At 39.3% G+C, this 15,486-nt stretch overlaps 1 protein-coding gene across 3 annotated transcripts in view; it reads left to right on the forward strand.

Moving 5' to 3' along the window:
* The window catches only part of csmd1a (CUB and Sushi multiple domains 1a), a 313,221-nt gene that overhangs the window by 280,023 nt on the left and 17,712 nt on the right, over positions 1 to 15,486 (forward strand). For all 3 annotated transcript variants that reach the window (XM_056760343.1, XM_056760344.1, XM_056760345.1), the window contains 9 exons: positions 1,994 to 2,182; positions 2,564 to 2,737; positions 3,464 to 3,646; positions 6,109 to 6,285; positions 8,473 to 8,652; positions 10,670 to 10,843; positions 13,694 to 13,867; positions 14,003 to 14,076; positions 14,167 to 14,278. In XM_056760343.1, the coding sequence (XP_056616321.1) occupies positions 1,994 to 2,182; positions 2,564 to 2,737; positions 3,464 to 3,646; positions 6,109 to 6,285; positions 8,473 to 8,652; positions 10,670 to 10,843; positions 13,694 to 13,867; positions 14,003 to 14,076; positions 14,167 to 14,278 (1,437 nt within the window). The remainder of the gene's footprint in view (positions 1 to 1,993; positions 2,183 to 2,563; positions 2,738 to 3,463; positions 3,647 to 6,108; positions 6,286 to 8,472; positions 8,653 to 10,669; positions 10,844 to 13,693; positions 13,868 to 14,002; positions 14,077 to 14,166; positions 14,279 to 15,486) is intronic.

Raw genomic sequence — 15,486 nt, forward strand, 5'->3', positions numbered from 1 at the left:
GAAGCTCCTTAGTAAGGCTGTTTAACACCCACAGCTCATGGGCTTAGCATTAACAGAGCGAAACCAACATCTGTGCTCTGCAGTATCACTCAACCTTTGAATGACAAGAAGCAATGTGCAAATAATTCTCTTTATGTCACTTTCTATTTTGAAGCGCGGATTTGAAAGTCAAATGGGTCGGCAGCCACCCGCGTGACACCACGAGATGCTTTCTGACATTAAGCTGGAGTAACCATGCACATCTTGTCACTTTAATGATTAATTAATGTGCCAGGGAAGTTGTTGACGGTGGCCCAATAAATTGAATCGTGACGGCAAATGGATCCAGGTCCACAGATCTAAGATCGACAATTCCCTAAAGGCCGAGCAGAGGGGTGGAGCTTTGTCTTGTCCTGCTAGGCGTCCATATTTGCAGCTATTTAAGGCACAGGGAACCAAATATACTTGAATACTTTTTTTTAAATGCTCACTTATTTTCAACAATTCACAACTTAAAACAAAAACGTTTAATGCATGAGAATGGCATTTTGAGGAAATGCAACCTTAAAAAAATGTGCCACAAAATTTTTGAAAATGCTATCTTTGTTGTTTCCATGTAAACTGTGAAAACGCAAAACACTGAGCATACTTAGTCTGTAGTTATGCTCTAGTACAGAACTGTGTGCTTGTGTTACGCAAAACATACTTAACGTTTCTCCAGCAAAAAAGTACATATATTGCATGACCACGATCAGCAGATTTACATTTGCTAAATTCTAACAACACATATAATAGGTAGTTAACGAATAACTCAAACATGCGTCCTATGGTAGGACATATCAAAATTTTGAAATTAAACTGCTAATATTACATTGTTTTATTTTATTAATATTTGTATTCATCATATAAAATAGCATTAGAGAGATCATCTCTTGTCAATCACTGGCCTGGCATGCAGAATACATTTGCTGCATCCCAATTCTCATACTATCCGTTCTAAATCCGTTCTCAAAGTACCCGGATGATCTTGGTGAAAATTTGAAGTGTGAATCCTATTTTTTTCCGTAAGAAAAGTGTTCTGCAAACAAAAATACTGGAAGGGCAGAATTGATACTGTTAATTCTAACTCACTTAGTTATTACCGATCTAATGTGTCTTACACAATTAAACAAAAGTCTATACACCAACTACAAAAATTAAGAATTGTCACATTCAATTGTAGTAAAAAAAGTTTAAATTATTACCTACAATTACAAAATGCTAGAATTGTCATATACTTTCATTAATAAAAATGGACAGCTGTTACAGTATTCAAAAAGAAAGTCGTCACAAGCAATTGTTATTTTTATAAACAATGTTCAAGTTTTTTTTTGCACAACTTTAAGCCTTATTCTTACACTGAATTGGCCCTCAGATCAAAAATAGTGTCTCAAAAAAGAAAACCGGCAAAGCAATAACAGGTGCCAATTATCAGGTTTTCAGCTGTTTTTCCGCCGTCTTCTCTCCCATGGGGCTTAATTGAATGCCGAGACATTGACAGCTGCCACCCAGGCAATGCTGCCCGGTTTGTTTCCTATGGTCTTAACTTCAATCTTTTTTTAACCAAAGGGCAGTAACTGAATTTGTATCTGCGCTGCGTGCCAGAAACAGCGTGCACCGGTTTCCAGTAGAGAAAAATCTTAACATGGCCACATGATCTCTGTAAATCTGTCAGGATAGCGTAGAAAGAATCAGCGCCTCATGTACAGAATCACACGTGCTCACCACATGCACTCCTGTCAACTTTGCAATGGAAGATTGCTCGAGATTAGTTCCAGGTATATGGGAAGACAAAAGAACAGAATTCACACATGATCTTAAGAAAGACAGCAAGCGTTTCGGGTCAGAGTTGATTGAAATTGCTCTTGATACTGCACCAGCGATCCCTATATTCAACCCCTCCTTTGATTTCTGTCTCTCTTCACTTTTGCTCAGCCTGTCAGACATTAAGCATCTGGCTGTTTTTATCTCGCAGTGGTAAACTGTTCTGATCCGGGCTTTGTGGAGAACGCCATTCGTCACTCTCAACAGCGCTACCCCGAGAGCTTCAACTGCAGAAACACGGTGATGTATCACTGCAAGAGGGGCTTCTACCTCCTCGGCTCATCCGTCCTCACCTGCCGGTCAAATGGTTTCTGGGATAGATCGCTTCCTAAGTGCCTTTGTGAGTGATGCTCTGCTGTTTCCTAATATATGCACAAATTCACAAACTGAGACCGTAACGTCCACAATATTGCATTTTAGTATTTTGTAGCTTTTAAATTATTAGCGGTGGGTGGAATAGTTACCCACACCTGACACGTCACCTTAAGGAGCATTCAGTAACCCACACACTAGTCAATTTGTACTTTCTTTGTAGATGCAAGATAGACATGTCACAGTTATTATCATGTGATTGTAAGTAGGCTTTAGTAGAAGCCGTGGTGTTGTGTTAAGAACAGAAATACTGCATCAATGCGACGGTCTTTAATGCTATGCCAAACAACAATAAACTTTTCAGAAGTATCTTAAATACTAGATGTTCCCTTCTCCCTGACCCCCACAGCCATATCCTGCGGCGACCCCGGCACACCACCATTTGCTCTCATGTCGGGCCAGAAGTTCACCTACAGAGACGTGGTCCATTACTCGTGCGGCCAGGGCCGATCTCTGGTGGGGAACGCCACGCGCCAGTGTCTAGAGGATGGCCGATGGAGTGGCACACCGCCCTACTGCTCAGGTACATCCATCAGCAGGTGGCAGAGCCTCGGGGCTGGATGCTAGAAAGACTGCTGATCTTTGAGCTGCTGTCTGAGTGCTTCAGCTTACTTTAAGATATCTTGAGCTAAAGTTGGAACAGTAACTGCTGTTGACATCAGTGTACACAAAGTACTTTTTATCTGAAGCTCAGAGTGAAATTTACATTTTGTGTTTATGTAATCCTGGAATGCATTTAGAAATTGGATGTGCTGTACTGTTTTAGAAAGTTTAGAAAGTGAACCAGGCTGTACTGCAGAGGATCGCAACAGTAAATTGTGAAATAAAATCGCATGCATGTTGTTTGTAGACAAGGTTAAGTGATGATACAGGCCTCCAATGAAAGTCAGACATGAGTTCAGTTTTATTTGTCAAAGAACAAATAGTAACCACTCAAAATCTTCACCAATCAGATAAAACACGTTGCTGTTAAAATAGAAACAGGAACTGTGTTTCCTTTGTTTATTGATGACTATGTTAATTGTTTTACTTTGTAACGTTGTTCAAATGCATAAAAATGTTCACAGCTACACAGGCATATATTTCTACCTTCAAATGCATCCTCGGTTCAAATCAAAGTCAATAATGTTGTGATTCATCTAGAAGTGAAGCATAACCTTTAAAGTAATAAAGAGATATAAGTGAAGCAGCTGAAAAAGAGGTTGGTCACTGTCTAGAAAACCCTCCTTGTCTTTTGTCCAACATCCAGGTGATTATCAAGGATTCTGCGGAGATCCAGGAATTCCTCCTCGCGGTTCCCGTCTCGGGGAGGAGTTTAGACATAAAAGTCTTTTAAGGTTTACATGCGAGGCTGGATACACGCTGATTGGCTCATCCGAGCGCGCTTGCCTGCAGAACGGCTCCTGGAGCGGAACTCAACCTGTCTGCGAAGGTGATTCATACGGCACCAGGACTCACACGCTTCTTTTCTCCTGTGCAGATGTTTCCTAATGAGAAACTCGCTTCCTTGAGAAAACCACCAGGGGTCTTTTAGTTTGTTCTTTTAAAGAGGTTCTAATGCAATCTAAGAAACAAATTCAGACTTGAGTTACACCATGTTCTCTTTGTTTCTGAGCCTCTCTCGGCCTGCTCGGCTAGCTCTTTTCCTCAGTTGTACATTATAATTAGTGTAAAATTGATCTTTTGATGCTAACAGGCCTTAAACCGGTAATTGCCAGTTAACTCAATGACTCTGGGTAGAGGAGCTGTACAATAGGACCTATCATTAACATGGTGTGTAATGAAACGCTGCTCTAATAAGGATTTGTGTATAGACCGCTGTGGATATGCAAATAGTGGTTGTTTTGACATGATTTAAACTTTCTTTAAAGTTTGTTTCACTGTAATTGAAAGTTTAAAGCGTTTCCTTCATAACAAAAGAATAACAGATTTAAAGGGATATTTCAACCAAAACAAATTACATTTTGTCATTGTTTATTCACCCTCATTTACTTCCTAAATTCTTCAAATGAATGTTCAACAGAAAAAAAATATACAATATTTTCTCCTACTATGGTAGTCAATGATGTCCCAGAAATGTCAGTTGCTTACATGTGTTCAGCAGAAAAGGGTTTTGGAACAACTTGAGGATTAGTTAGTCATGACAGAATTTTCATTTTTGTTTGAAATATCTTTTTAAAATCAATAAAGCATTTGCACGCATTTGTGCATAATTTAGACATGATGAAATAAAGCACTTGTGGATAAAAATTGTGCACGTCTGAATGGCATTGTTATTTGTTACCCTGCAACCTGTTCAGCCGTGAACATATTTCCAACATACAAAATCACGCCATAAACACAATCCTAACAAATATATTTGTACATATAAATAGGGTCATTCAAAGCCATCTTTCCATTAGTAGACAGGATTGTTTAACCAGTAATTACGATTTATCTCATCCAGAATAAAAGTTTGTATAAAATGTCTGTGTACTGTGTATATTAAATTCGTTTTTATAATTACATACACGTAAATGTATATATTTAAGAAAAATATTAAATTAATAAATGTTTATAATTTAACTTATAGAAATTTAAATATAAATATATACATGAAAGCCAAAGAGGTCTGAGCTATATCCAGAACTCAAACTCTCTCTTTTATAAGCAGTTAATGAACTTTTTGTTCAACTTGCACCAACTTGTATTGTATCTCCAAGTTTGTTATGTTGTATAATTGTTCAGCCCTTACTCATTACATAATGATATTGTGTTATTCTCCGATGAAAACCAATAATAACGCTCAGCAAACTAACCTGCAGCATTCAGGAAACTTGAAATATTTAAAGCTTCTTTTGAAAAGAAACAACCGTCTGCCCAGTAGCGACTCCACGTGTTGTATCACTAATTCATTTGTTTGTTTTCACTGCTACAGACAGTGCGATAGTCGCATGAATTGTGCGAAAAAAATCAATACGATGCATTATTCAGAGAACATTCATAATTGAATAAGGCCTTTAACAGATAGCCGAGACTGATCACCACGGGAGAGAAACTCAACAGCAGACCTCAGTGCAATCATGGGATCACAAACTGTACTTCCTAGAGAGACGACGTCAAACGCAACCTGTTGCCGCTTAGAACTAATGGCTTAAAGTTTGGAAATATATCTGTTTACAGCAGACCTCCGCTGGGAACTCATTAACTCTAAATTGTTCCGCTTTTTCCTATATTTTCTTGACTTTTTGCTCATGTCGAGAAGATATGAAGGGCCAAATTACAGCTACAAAGTTTCATACAAAAAGATGAAGTGGGTACAGTACGTGAGAAACTACGCCTAGTGATTGAAATAACATGGAGGTAAGACTCCACGGATGATTAACAGGATCATAATGATCTTCGCAAATTAACCAACAACCGCTCGCCTGTTTATTTATTCACAAGATGCCGTTGAAAAGATTTCGCCCTTGAAGCATAAAAGCGCTCTTAATTTGACGTTCCTCATTGCTGCAGAAATGAAAATGAATAATTTAAATATTATTTGCCGTTGCGTGTGAATCGTTGTCATTTAGAAGAGCGTTTGTGAAAGCTTTTTCGTATATGGATACTCCACCAATTAAAAGCCGTTTTCGCAAATCGGAGTGAAGCATTTCTGCTGCCCTTATTTGAAACCGCCACTTCAAAGTACGAAAAAAGCTCCAACTAATTGGAATTGGAAGCAAGTTGGTCTTCATTGCCAACAACACTCCGCGGGCTTTTAAACATGGTGCTTCTGCTGTAATTTGAAGTGTTTTGCTTGCGGTGCGAGCCCTCGGATATGTTTCAAACAAAGCTGCGCTCCCACAATCGTTTGGTTTTACTCTTCACACACTTTCAGGCTTTAAGATTTTTACTCTTTGATTGTCTTCCCAGCTGTGTCCTGTGGAAACCCGAGAACGCCAGCCTACGCCAGGATCGTCTTCAGCGACGGCATGCTGTTTTCCAGCTCTGTGACGTACGCCTGCTGGGAGGGCTACAAGACCTCCGGCCTCACTACACGTCACTGCACCACCAATGGCACATGGACCGGCTCGGCACCCGATTGCATCGGTCAGAACCTCTCTGCTCTATATCATCTGTGCTACTGTTATTCCACTGGTTTAAAAATTCACAGCCGAGTTTATCAGCGAAACATGGATCTATTCATTTCATTTGGGAATGTGGGTCGCGAGAGCATAGAGGGAAAATGCAAAGGTCGTCATGTTTGATGTCAACACATTCCGAAGGAGTCATCCATTGACCAAAATGAAATTTAGTTGCAACTGTACTATTTTCACACCTTTGTAACAAAACAGATGAGACCTCTATAATGTGTCAATTGTCTCATACACTGTAGACATCAATGAGATTGAAAGGAGAGCAAATTTAAATGTTTGCTTTCTTCATCTGCGTCTCAGATATTCAGAGGAAGAGACATAAATCTCACAGATCTGAGCACCGATATGTTTAGTCTACAATCAAGTCAATCTACTCAATCCTCAAATCTAGATACCATACCTTCATTTTAGGCCTCCAAACTTGTTGTATTAGAACAATGTTACGTCTGTTACTCTTTTAATGTAGCTTATACAGTTTGTTAATTAAGTCATAAATTGGCTGTTGTTTAGCTTTATTGGTGTACTGTACTGTAAATCCATGTTATAGCAAACTTGCCAACTACATCCAAACTATAGGTTAGCTAAAAAAAAATGTATTGTTTAAAACAGCTTCCACAATAGAGGTTTGAAGTATTCAGAAACCAGTCAAAACTACACTGTGACTCAGATGTCAGGCAAAGGCTGACAGAAAGGATAAGCGAGCTAGACATGACCCCTTTCACTGCGTTTACGACAACACAAGCATCATGAATCCGGTAATGGAGACATGCACGATTTCATTTCTCTCCACGCTCTCCATCATCACAGCGTTTGACCTGCCAGAGACAGCAAAGCCCACTAAAGCACAACATATGTCGAGTCATTTACATTGCACTGTGCCTCTCTTAAACCACAAGAACTCTGCACTTTTCCATAATCGCTAGCTGCGCTGCTGTCAAATGTTGCCACTTAATAATTTTGAATGAAGAAAAAAATATGGAAATGACATTCATTTATTTTAGCAGATACTTTTGCAATTTATCAAAGTGGGAAACAATATTAGCAGCAACGTTTTGCAAATTCCGCTAAACTACTGCGCGAGACATTACTGTGAAAAATTATAGTTATAATAATAAATATAGCTGCTAGTAGTGACATGGGGCCAAGCCCCCTACAGCCCCGCAAGAATAGTGCGGAACCACGCCTGCTCAGAGCCACGAGAGCATAAATGGCAGAAAAGGAACGTAGGTGAAAAATGAACAGGTCGAGAAGAAATGATGTGAACAAAATGAAAGCGCACAATTTACACACAAGCATTGAACACGCCCACAGCCGGATACGAACCACTGACCCCGAAGACTCCACGTTAGCGAGTGGCTCAATCGCAATTGAACCAACATCCTATAACCGGGCTGCTGAGCAAAGCTGGAGGTTTAATCAGCGATATGTAACAATAAATTGCAGCTATGATATAACAATAGGAATACAATAAGAATATATACGAGAAGAACGTATTGTTTAAAAAACAGCCAACAATGAAATCCCGACATACACTTTGAGATGCGCTTTATTAGTCTGAGCCACTCAGTTGACGTGCTTGACCCAGGATCCTGAGGAGAGCTTTCGGAGCTTCAAACGTTGACATGGGCCAATCCCAGAAGGGGCTGAAATTTACATTTATGCATTTGGCAGACGCTTTTATCCAATGCGACTTACAGTGCATTGTCCTATACATTTATATTTGGGTATCTGCAATCCCCTGGGATCGAACCCACAACCTTGCGTTGCTCTTACCACTGAGCTACAGGAAAGCTGAGTGTAATGAGAGCGTAGAGTAGAAATAACAGAAATACATTGTATTTGAGAAACAGATAGCATAGGTGGGAATGAACTCAAGGTGATCGTTTTTTATAATAATGCAAAAACGTTACATCCAGTCAGGATAGTTTAATATGAGAAAGATGCAATGTCACAGGCACAGTCAACTTTGAAGAGGTATTTCTCGAAAAATCGGCCAACAAAGAAATTATAAATCTAAAAGTCCAAAGATCACATGAGCAGAGCATGGAAAAAATATTATTCTTATTATAATTGTTATATTTTTTTATTCTTATCAGTAATTATCAGTTGCAATGTGTTAAAACTTGTCATGTCTTTTCAGTTATCAGCTGTGGAGATTCCGGACCGATCGCCAACGGAATCTACATGGGAACCGATTTCACATTTAACAAAACCGTCAACTATCGCTGTAACCCTGGGTACGTCATGGAGCCTCCTGGTTCATCCACTCTCCGCTGCGGCAAAGATGGAACCTGGAACCAGACCAAACCAAGCTGCAAAGGTAAATTCAACTCCCATTCAAAGTAATTCACAGTTTCCTCTTCAGTTTGATGTGGAAGTGCAGGCAGAGAGTACAGAACCTGTTGTCACTTTGCAAACGGTGCCATGAGAGCGCTTAAAAGATCTACTAACATTATGGAGTTCTTGGCATCCTAACATCAAAAGCCATTCAGATGTTTTTGATCTTGTTTTTTGACTTGTCTGGCAAGTGAGATTATTCACTTAGGAACTCCAAGGGGATTTAGCCATGAAATGTGTAGGATCTATGTTATCAGATGTCAGAATGAAATTACATCAAGCGGCAAGTGGTGCAATGCAGACAGCTCAGCCTCCTCAGGATGGGTTTCTTTTCAGAAAACATCAGATGTATGTTGTTGGGCGCGGGAAGAAATGAGCTGCACGCTTGGTATTCAGAGTGATTTCAGCGTGTAATTCCATTTAATCATCATTGCCGATCCCATTTAAGTCAAAGGTATACACTTCCTCCCATTGGCAAACTGAACGTAATGATCGAGGAAGAATTTCGAAATTAAAAACATTAATTTCCAAAAAGGTTTTACGCTCACTCAAGGTGATTTTTCTTTTTGCGAAAAGGGTTAATGCAAATGTTAGGAGATGGAAAGGCATTTGCCGAATAAATTCCTCCAAAAAGACAGCGTAACCTGACTAACCAGCATCTGAAATGTTGTTATGGTCGTTCCTGAATGCCAGAGCCACAAAGTATTTTTGTAATTGCCTCCCAGAACCGTTAGGATTGCGTTTCAAAAACAGCATGCATCCCCAAAAGCAACCCCATTTATTGCGTTTCGTCTGCTTGCGCAAGTCATCATTATATATGAAAATTATTATATTCATTGGCTTCTCTTACTTTTTTAACCGATATTAAGTTGAAGATTATTAGGAAGTGACGTTTAACCAGTTAAATGGAAACGGTGCTTATTCGTGAATGTTTTATGCGATATATACCGCTTTGGATGGATACCGGGCTAATATTGTCTGTTGTGCTGTGCCATCTCTAGTCTGTAAAAGTATAGCAAAACCATCGTCTTGTCTTTCCTGAGAACGAGGAGGAATTAGAGCAAAGGTTTTGTTGTGGTTTGGGACTGTTTCCCAGTCCACTGTCGTGCAGCAGTGGGATGTGAGCGGGTTGAAAATCTCCCACATTTTGAGATGGTGTTCTGTCAACCATAGTATCCATTTCTGAACCAAATTATGCAGCTCTCCTCTAAGAGACTACAATCTCTATACCAGATCAAATTCTCTGGCCACACAGAAATGAGGCTTGATGAATATATAAATCGACAGAAACTTCCAGAAAACAACTTAATATAGCTTTTTTGTACAAATAGTATAGTTTGTGTGTATGAAACCAGTATAGGACACTTCAGTAGAGTTTGATGTTGATCTGTGCATTGATGTGTTAGCGGAGATGAATGCTGATATACTTTGTGAAGTGAAATTGAATGGTTTTGCCAAATGAAGAGGCTGTATGTTCATTGTTTTAAGAGCATTGACTCTAGTTTGGACGACTAAGTGCAATCGATTGAGAAATACTGCATTGTAAATTTAATCAAAACAAGTGTTTCAATGTAGCACTGTAATCTCAATGTCATGGGCAAAATGTGTGCTTCCTACAGTGTTTTCGGTGGATAAATGTTTATATTTCCCATTTGGTTTAAAGTGATAGTTCGGCCCAAAATTGTCTACTCACCCTCAGTTAGTTCCAAACCTGTATTCTTTCTTTGTTCTGCTAAACACAAAGGAAGATATTTGGAAGAATGTCAGTAAATAAACAAATTTCATCCCCCATTTCCTGCCATGGGAGGGAAATAAATACTATGGAAGTCAATGTGTTCATCAGAACAAAGAGGGTGAGTAAATGAAGATAGAATTGTAATTTTTGGGGTGAACTATCTGTTGTTACAAAACAATACTGTAATAATGAGTTTATTAAATTTTATATCAGTGACAAATAATAAATAAATAAGGACAATACTGATGATATATTTTAATTTCAGTAATCATGTGTGGCCAGCCAGCATCTATCCGCTTCGGGCGAGTGGAGGGCTCTGATCTTCAGTGGGGGTCCAGCGTGACCTACAGCTGTTTTGAAGGCTACCAGCTATCTTCACCTGGAATCTCCACATGTGAGGGGAATGGCACGTGGCGCGGTGACGTCCCTCAGTGTCTGCGTAAGTATCGTTTGTCTCTTATGTATTTCCCCACCGTTTCCATCATTGATGGCACAGCGTCTCCCTGTTTCCCAGTGCTTCATTGTGAAAATGATCAAAAATGCTGGCGGGGAAAGAGTTAACAGAAATAAACCCTATTAGCACATTCATGAGAAGCTCATGTTTGTGGGTGTGGCTTCTCAATTACATGGGATATGTGAAATGAAATTCATAATTACAGTAAAATGATCGGAGTACATTTTTCAGGATGTTTCATATTGTTGATCTCTCGTCCAATATTTCAATCCAGGTACAAAACATTAAGCGGGCTGTATTCTGATCATACTGGCCTCATTGTCATTCACAAATATTAAAGATGGCGACTTCTCTTCCGAGACCTTCCAATTGACCTCTTAGAAAGCAGTTTGTACAGATTTGAAATGTGTTCATTTGCTGAATGTAAAACCTGCTCATCTATAACTGTTGAATCGTCTTTGTGTTAAACCAAGTGAAATGTTAAGTGACAGGTGAGGTCAACTACACAAATCTGTAGGGATGAGCAGTATCCTGATCATGAATGAAACGAATTCAAGGTTCTTCATCTTTGGCTTTTTTCTCTTTTATTTGGTACTGAGAAGAATTTATAATGAATTGAATAAAAACTGTTTGGGTGAGATGCTTTAAAAGCCATGTTGGCGTTGCTCGGTCACCTGTTAGGCCTTCTACATGTTGTGCCCAACAGCACCCCTTAGGATGTTTATTCCCTGGTTCTCCTCTGGGACATGTCTGTTGTGGAATATATTTCCACCAGGCTCAATTTCTTTGTCTTTCATACAACAAAAAGTCCTGCCCACAGATGGATTGGCAGATAGATCTATAATGGTGTAAAAACTATATTAGGATCATTACGATTTACAGTATATATGACAACAGAAATCTGTAATACCAGCCAGGTATAAATCCGTATGCGGGCCGGCTGTTGTTGTTGTCTTCTATTGTCATGAGCTATTGTGTGGCTGTGATGGAAGTTTCATGGCTTGACTGAAATTATGTGAAACGCAGGCTGCAACACATCATAAAACAGTTTTGACGTTTTCGATACAAGTGTCAACACATCAAAAAAGGATGTGGAGTATCGTGGCTTTCCTGCGTGCAGCGCTCGATGTGCAGCTTCTAAATCCTGCTGCCTTTTTTGGTAAGCTTTTGACCAAAATGTCATCCGTTAAAGCAGAAGTCCTTGTTAAGAAAGAAGTAGTAATATCACACACTCAGAGAGATTTTCGTAGAGACGGTTTCACTTTAACAACATAAAGAAACGTTTCTGCGCATTTTTGTGACCCCAACTAAACATTCACAAACAATAGTGCGCATGCAGATTATTTCTGATAACAATCAAAAGAAACCGAGAAGAACCGTTATTTGGCTAAACCTGCCTCTTCGATATTTTGAATTTAGATTGCAATATTAAGCTCAATGTATCATACGGTTTGTTTAAATGTGACCGATCTTAAGGACCCATTCAACAAATTGTTTATTTAATAAAATGAACATACAACAAAATTCAACAGATCATTTATTTAAAACAATTATTCTACAGTAAAATAATACTACAAATAATAGGAACATGAATGAAATAATTAGTGGTGGGCATAGATTAATTTTTTTAATCTAGATTAATCTAGATTAAAATGGCTCGTTTGAATTCTGCCGAAGGCATTCAGAATATGTGTGCTACCCAAATAATGACTAAAAGTAAGTCATTGAGAACGGGTTTCTCAAGCCAGGTGGCGCATTAGACCAGGGGCTCATCTCCTGTTTCCAAAATGCATCACAAACTGCTTGAGAAAGCTGTTCTACTATGATAATTGGTGATGAAAATTAAATTATGTTCAATAAAATGTACTTGTGTTTACTTCCGCATTAGCTAAGGGATGATTTGCGTTTAGGTGGTACTTGAGACTGGAAGAGCTCCTACAGTACATTTACATTTAGTCATTTAGCAGACACTTTTATCCAAAGCAATTTACAAAGAGTTAGGGAGCAACAAGAGATGTGTCATACAGGAGCCATAATACATTAGATCTCAATACAAAGTTACTGGTTTCAACTAAAGTTAGACCACTACCTGTTGAGAGAAAGTGTTTTTTTTAAACCAATTCCGCATTGCACAAGGTGCAAACAACCTTAGTCTTGTCGATGTTTCCATTGGGAAGCTTCTTAAAAATGAATATTCCCTGAAGCAAACCCGGCGGCTTCATAGCTGCATCCATGTTAGCACGTCACGTTTGATTCGGTAATTTCACAGTAACGTTATGTTGTGATCATACCAAACGCGAATGGCGTGTCAAGCGCGAGTGATTTATGTGTTAATGCAAAGAGGCAATAGACCTACTTGCTGCTTGAATCGCGCGAATGAAGCCCTGGTTATGAGATGATGAGGCGGCTTCTGCTTCCGCGAATGACGCGAATCACGCGAGTTGAAAAATCTCGTTCTCGCCCCGTACAATGCAGTTAAGCTGGTATACATCCGCGCTAAAATATCAAGGTGAAAGTCATCATAGCTTGCATAGTATAGACCCAGCTCCCAACCCAACTTTGAGAATAGATTAACGGCGACATTTTTTTTATCGCGCGATAAAAGTCTCACTGCGTTAACGGCGTTACCACTAGAAATAATATATAAATAGTTATTTTTGTTAATTATTAGACACTAGCCAAACACAAACCGGTTGTTTCCTGGGGGTCCGATGAAACCGTCAATACAAGAAAGTGATGAAACTACTTTTTAAAAGCAGAAGTTGAAATTCAACAAAACATCAGAAGCCTAAATAATTAATTCTTTAAAGCCATTTTGATGCGTGTGTTTTGCAGCCGTGCTGTGTGGTGATCCAGGCACCCCCGCTGAGGGTTATATGGAGGGCCAACAGTTCACCTACAAATCACAGGTGTCATTCTACTGCAGACCCCAGTTTCTGATGGTGGGCTCCTCCAGAAGAGTGTGTCAGGCAGACGGCTCGTGGAATGGAATCCAACCTTCCTGCATCGGTGAGTCACTGCGTACTGATTATGTTATGCAGCGCAATACTCCCAACATTCAAGAGTGTCAGTTGAACAATTTACAGGAATTTGCAAATGCGATATTTTTATTGACGTCAAATTGAGTTTGATTTCCATTTCTAGATCCAGCCAACAACGCATGTAAAGATCCCGGAACCCCAGCGTATGGAATTCCGGTTCAGGCTCAGGGATTTGAGGTCAGCGCATTTTAACAAATTACATGTTTACCTTTGCTTTGCTTTGTTTCAATTTCCTTGACTTTGTTTTTTAACCTCAAATTCTTTCAGGTCGGAAGTCAAATTTTCTTCAAATGCCGGAAAAATTATCACATACTCGGCTCAACAACGCAAACATGCTTAGAAAATTTAACATGGAGTGGGATGCATCCAGAGTGTGTTGGTAAGTATTTGCATATCTAGGGAAGGTTGTAGGAAACATGTAGGCAGCATTTGAAGATGTGTTCTAGATGTGAAAGCTCTTCAAAAAGTAAGTGGCATGATCTGTGCTGCAGGGATGACTTATTTTTCATAAATTAGTGTCGCCCTTGTTACCGTCAACAAAAAAAACACAGAATCGGCTTCGATTTCAATAGGCTTTGGATTATCACAAAAGAAAAAAAGATGATAGTCACATGTTCTAGTCCATAATGCCATCTTTTACCAATGAAGACATTACTTACGAAATTTAAAGGCTACTTGTTAATACAATCTCACCTTCGGCTATGAACACGACTATACCATGGTCGCTCAAGATCAACTTCACCACCACCAAGATTGTGTTAATAACATGTGCCCTTAGAAAGAACCATTCGTTTTTTTAATTGTACCCACAATACTTATGTCAGGCATTTAAACCAAAACCAATAAATAAAAAAACGTGGACTTCATTTCTTCACATTGGACTTCATCCCCACATTCTCTATTGTGCTGCTAGTGTAACCTTAGCTGTTTCTCAATATGCGTTCTCCAGCGGTCTTGTGTTCTCGCTCTACGTCATCAATAACCTTAAAAGACCGGTCCCATTACTAAACTCCACAAGAACAGAGAACACATGAAAGTATCCGGATGTGTGCTTGATATCAAGGATGCATTGAATGTCCCAGAAGTCACTGCGGCGCGTCCATCCAAGTATGTTCTTTCGAGGCTGAGAACAAGTGCGTTCGTTCTTTGTGTTCCTGGAATTGAGAAACATTGAGAAAAGATTTTGAGAAATGATCGTAAAATAAATTTTAGGCAGATCATTTTTTTTAAACGTGTGAGGTAAATTTTTTACAGGGGCGCATTGGTTCAAGTTGCCCCGCCAAAGATTCTTTTGAACATTTAATGTGATTTATGAGTAGTGAATGACGCACTTGTGATTTGTGCAGGAAAGAGCGAGCAGAGGGCTTGAATACTCCCTCTGTCTCCAAATTAAAGTGTGAAGTGGCTTCATTTGGTGACGTACAGACCGAAAGGCACAAAAGTGTCGCACTCGCAGGACAGACTGTGCTCCATATGCTTTTAAAATGCTATGACGGAACATTGATGTCATATTCCGGCACTTAATTAAGTCGAACACATCGGTTTCTGAACTATTTCTCTCCCTCACACGTTTATCAATGCCAATCC

This window comes from Triplophysa dalaica, chromosome 11 (assembly GCF_015846415.1).
Source record: "Triplophysa dalaica isolate WHDGS20190420 chromosome 11, ASM1584641v1, whole genome shotgun sequence".
In the NCBI taxonomy this organism is placed as follows: domain Eukaryota; kingdom Metazoa; phylum Chordata; class Actinopteri; order Cypriniformes; family Nemacheilidae; genus Triplophysa; species Triplophysa dalaica.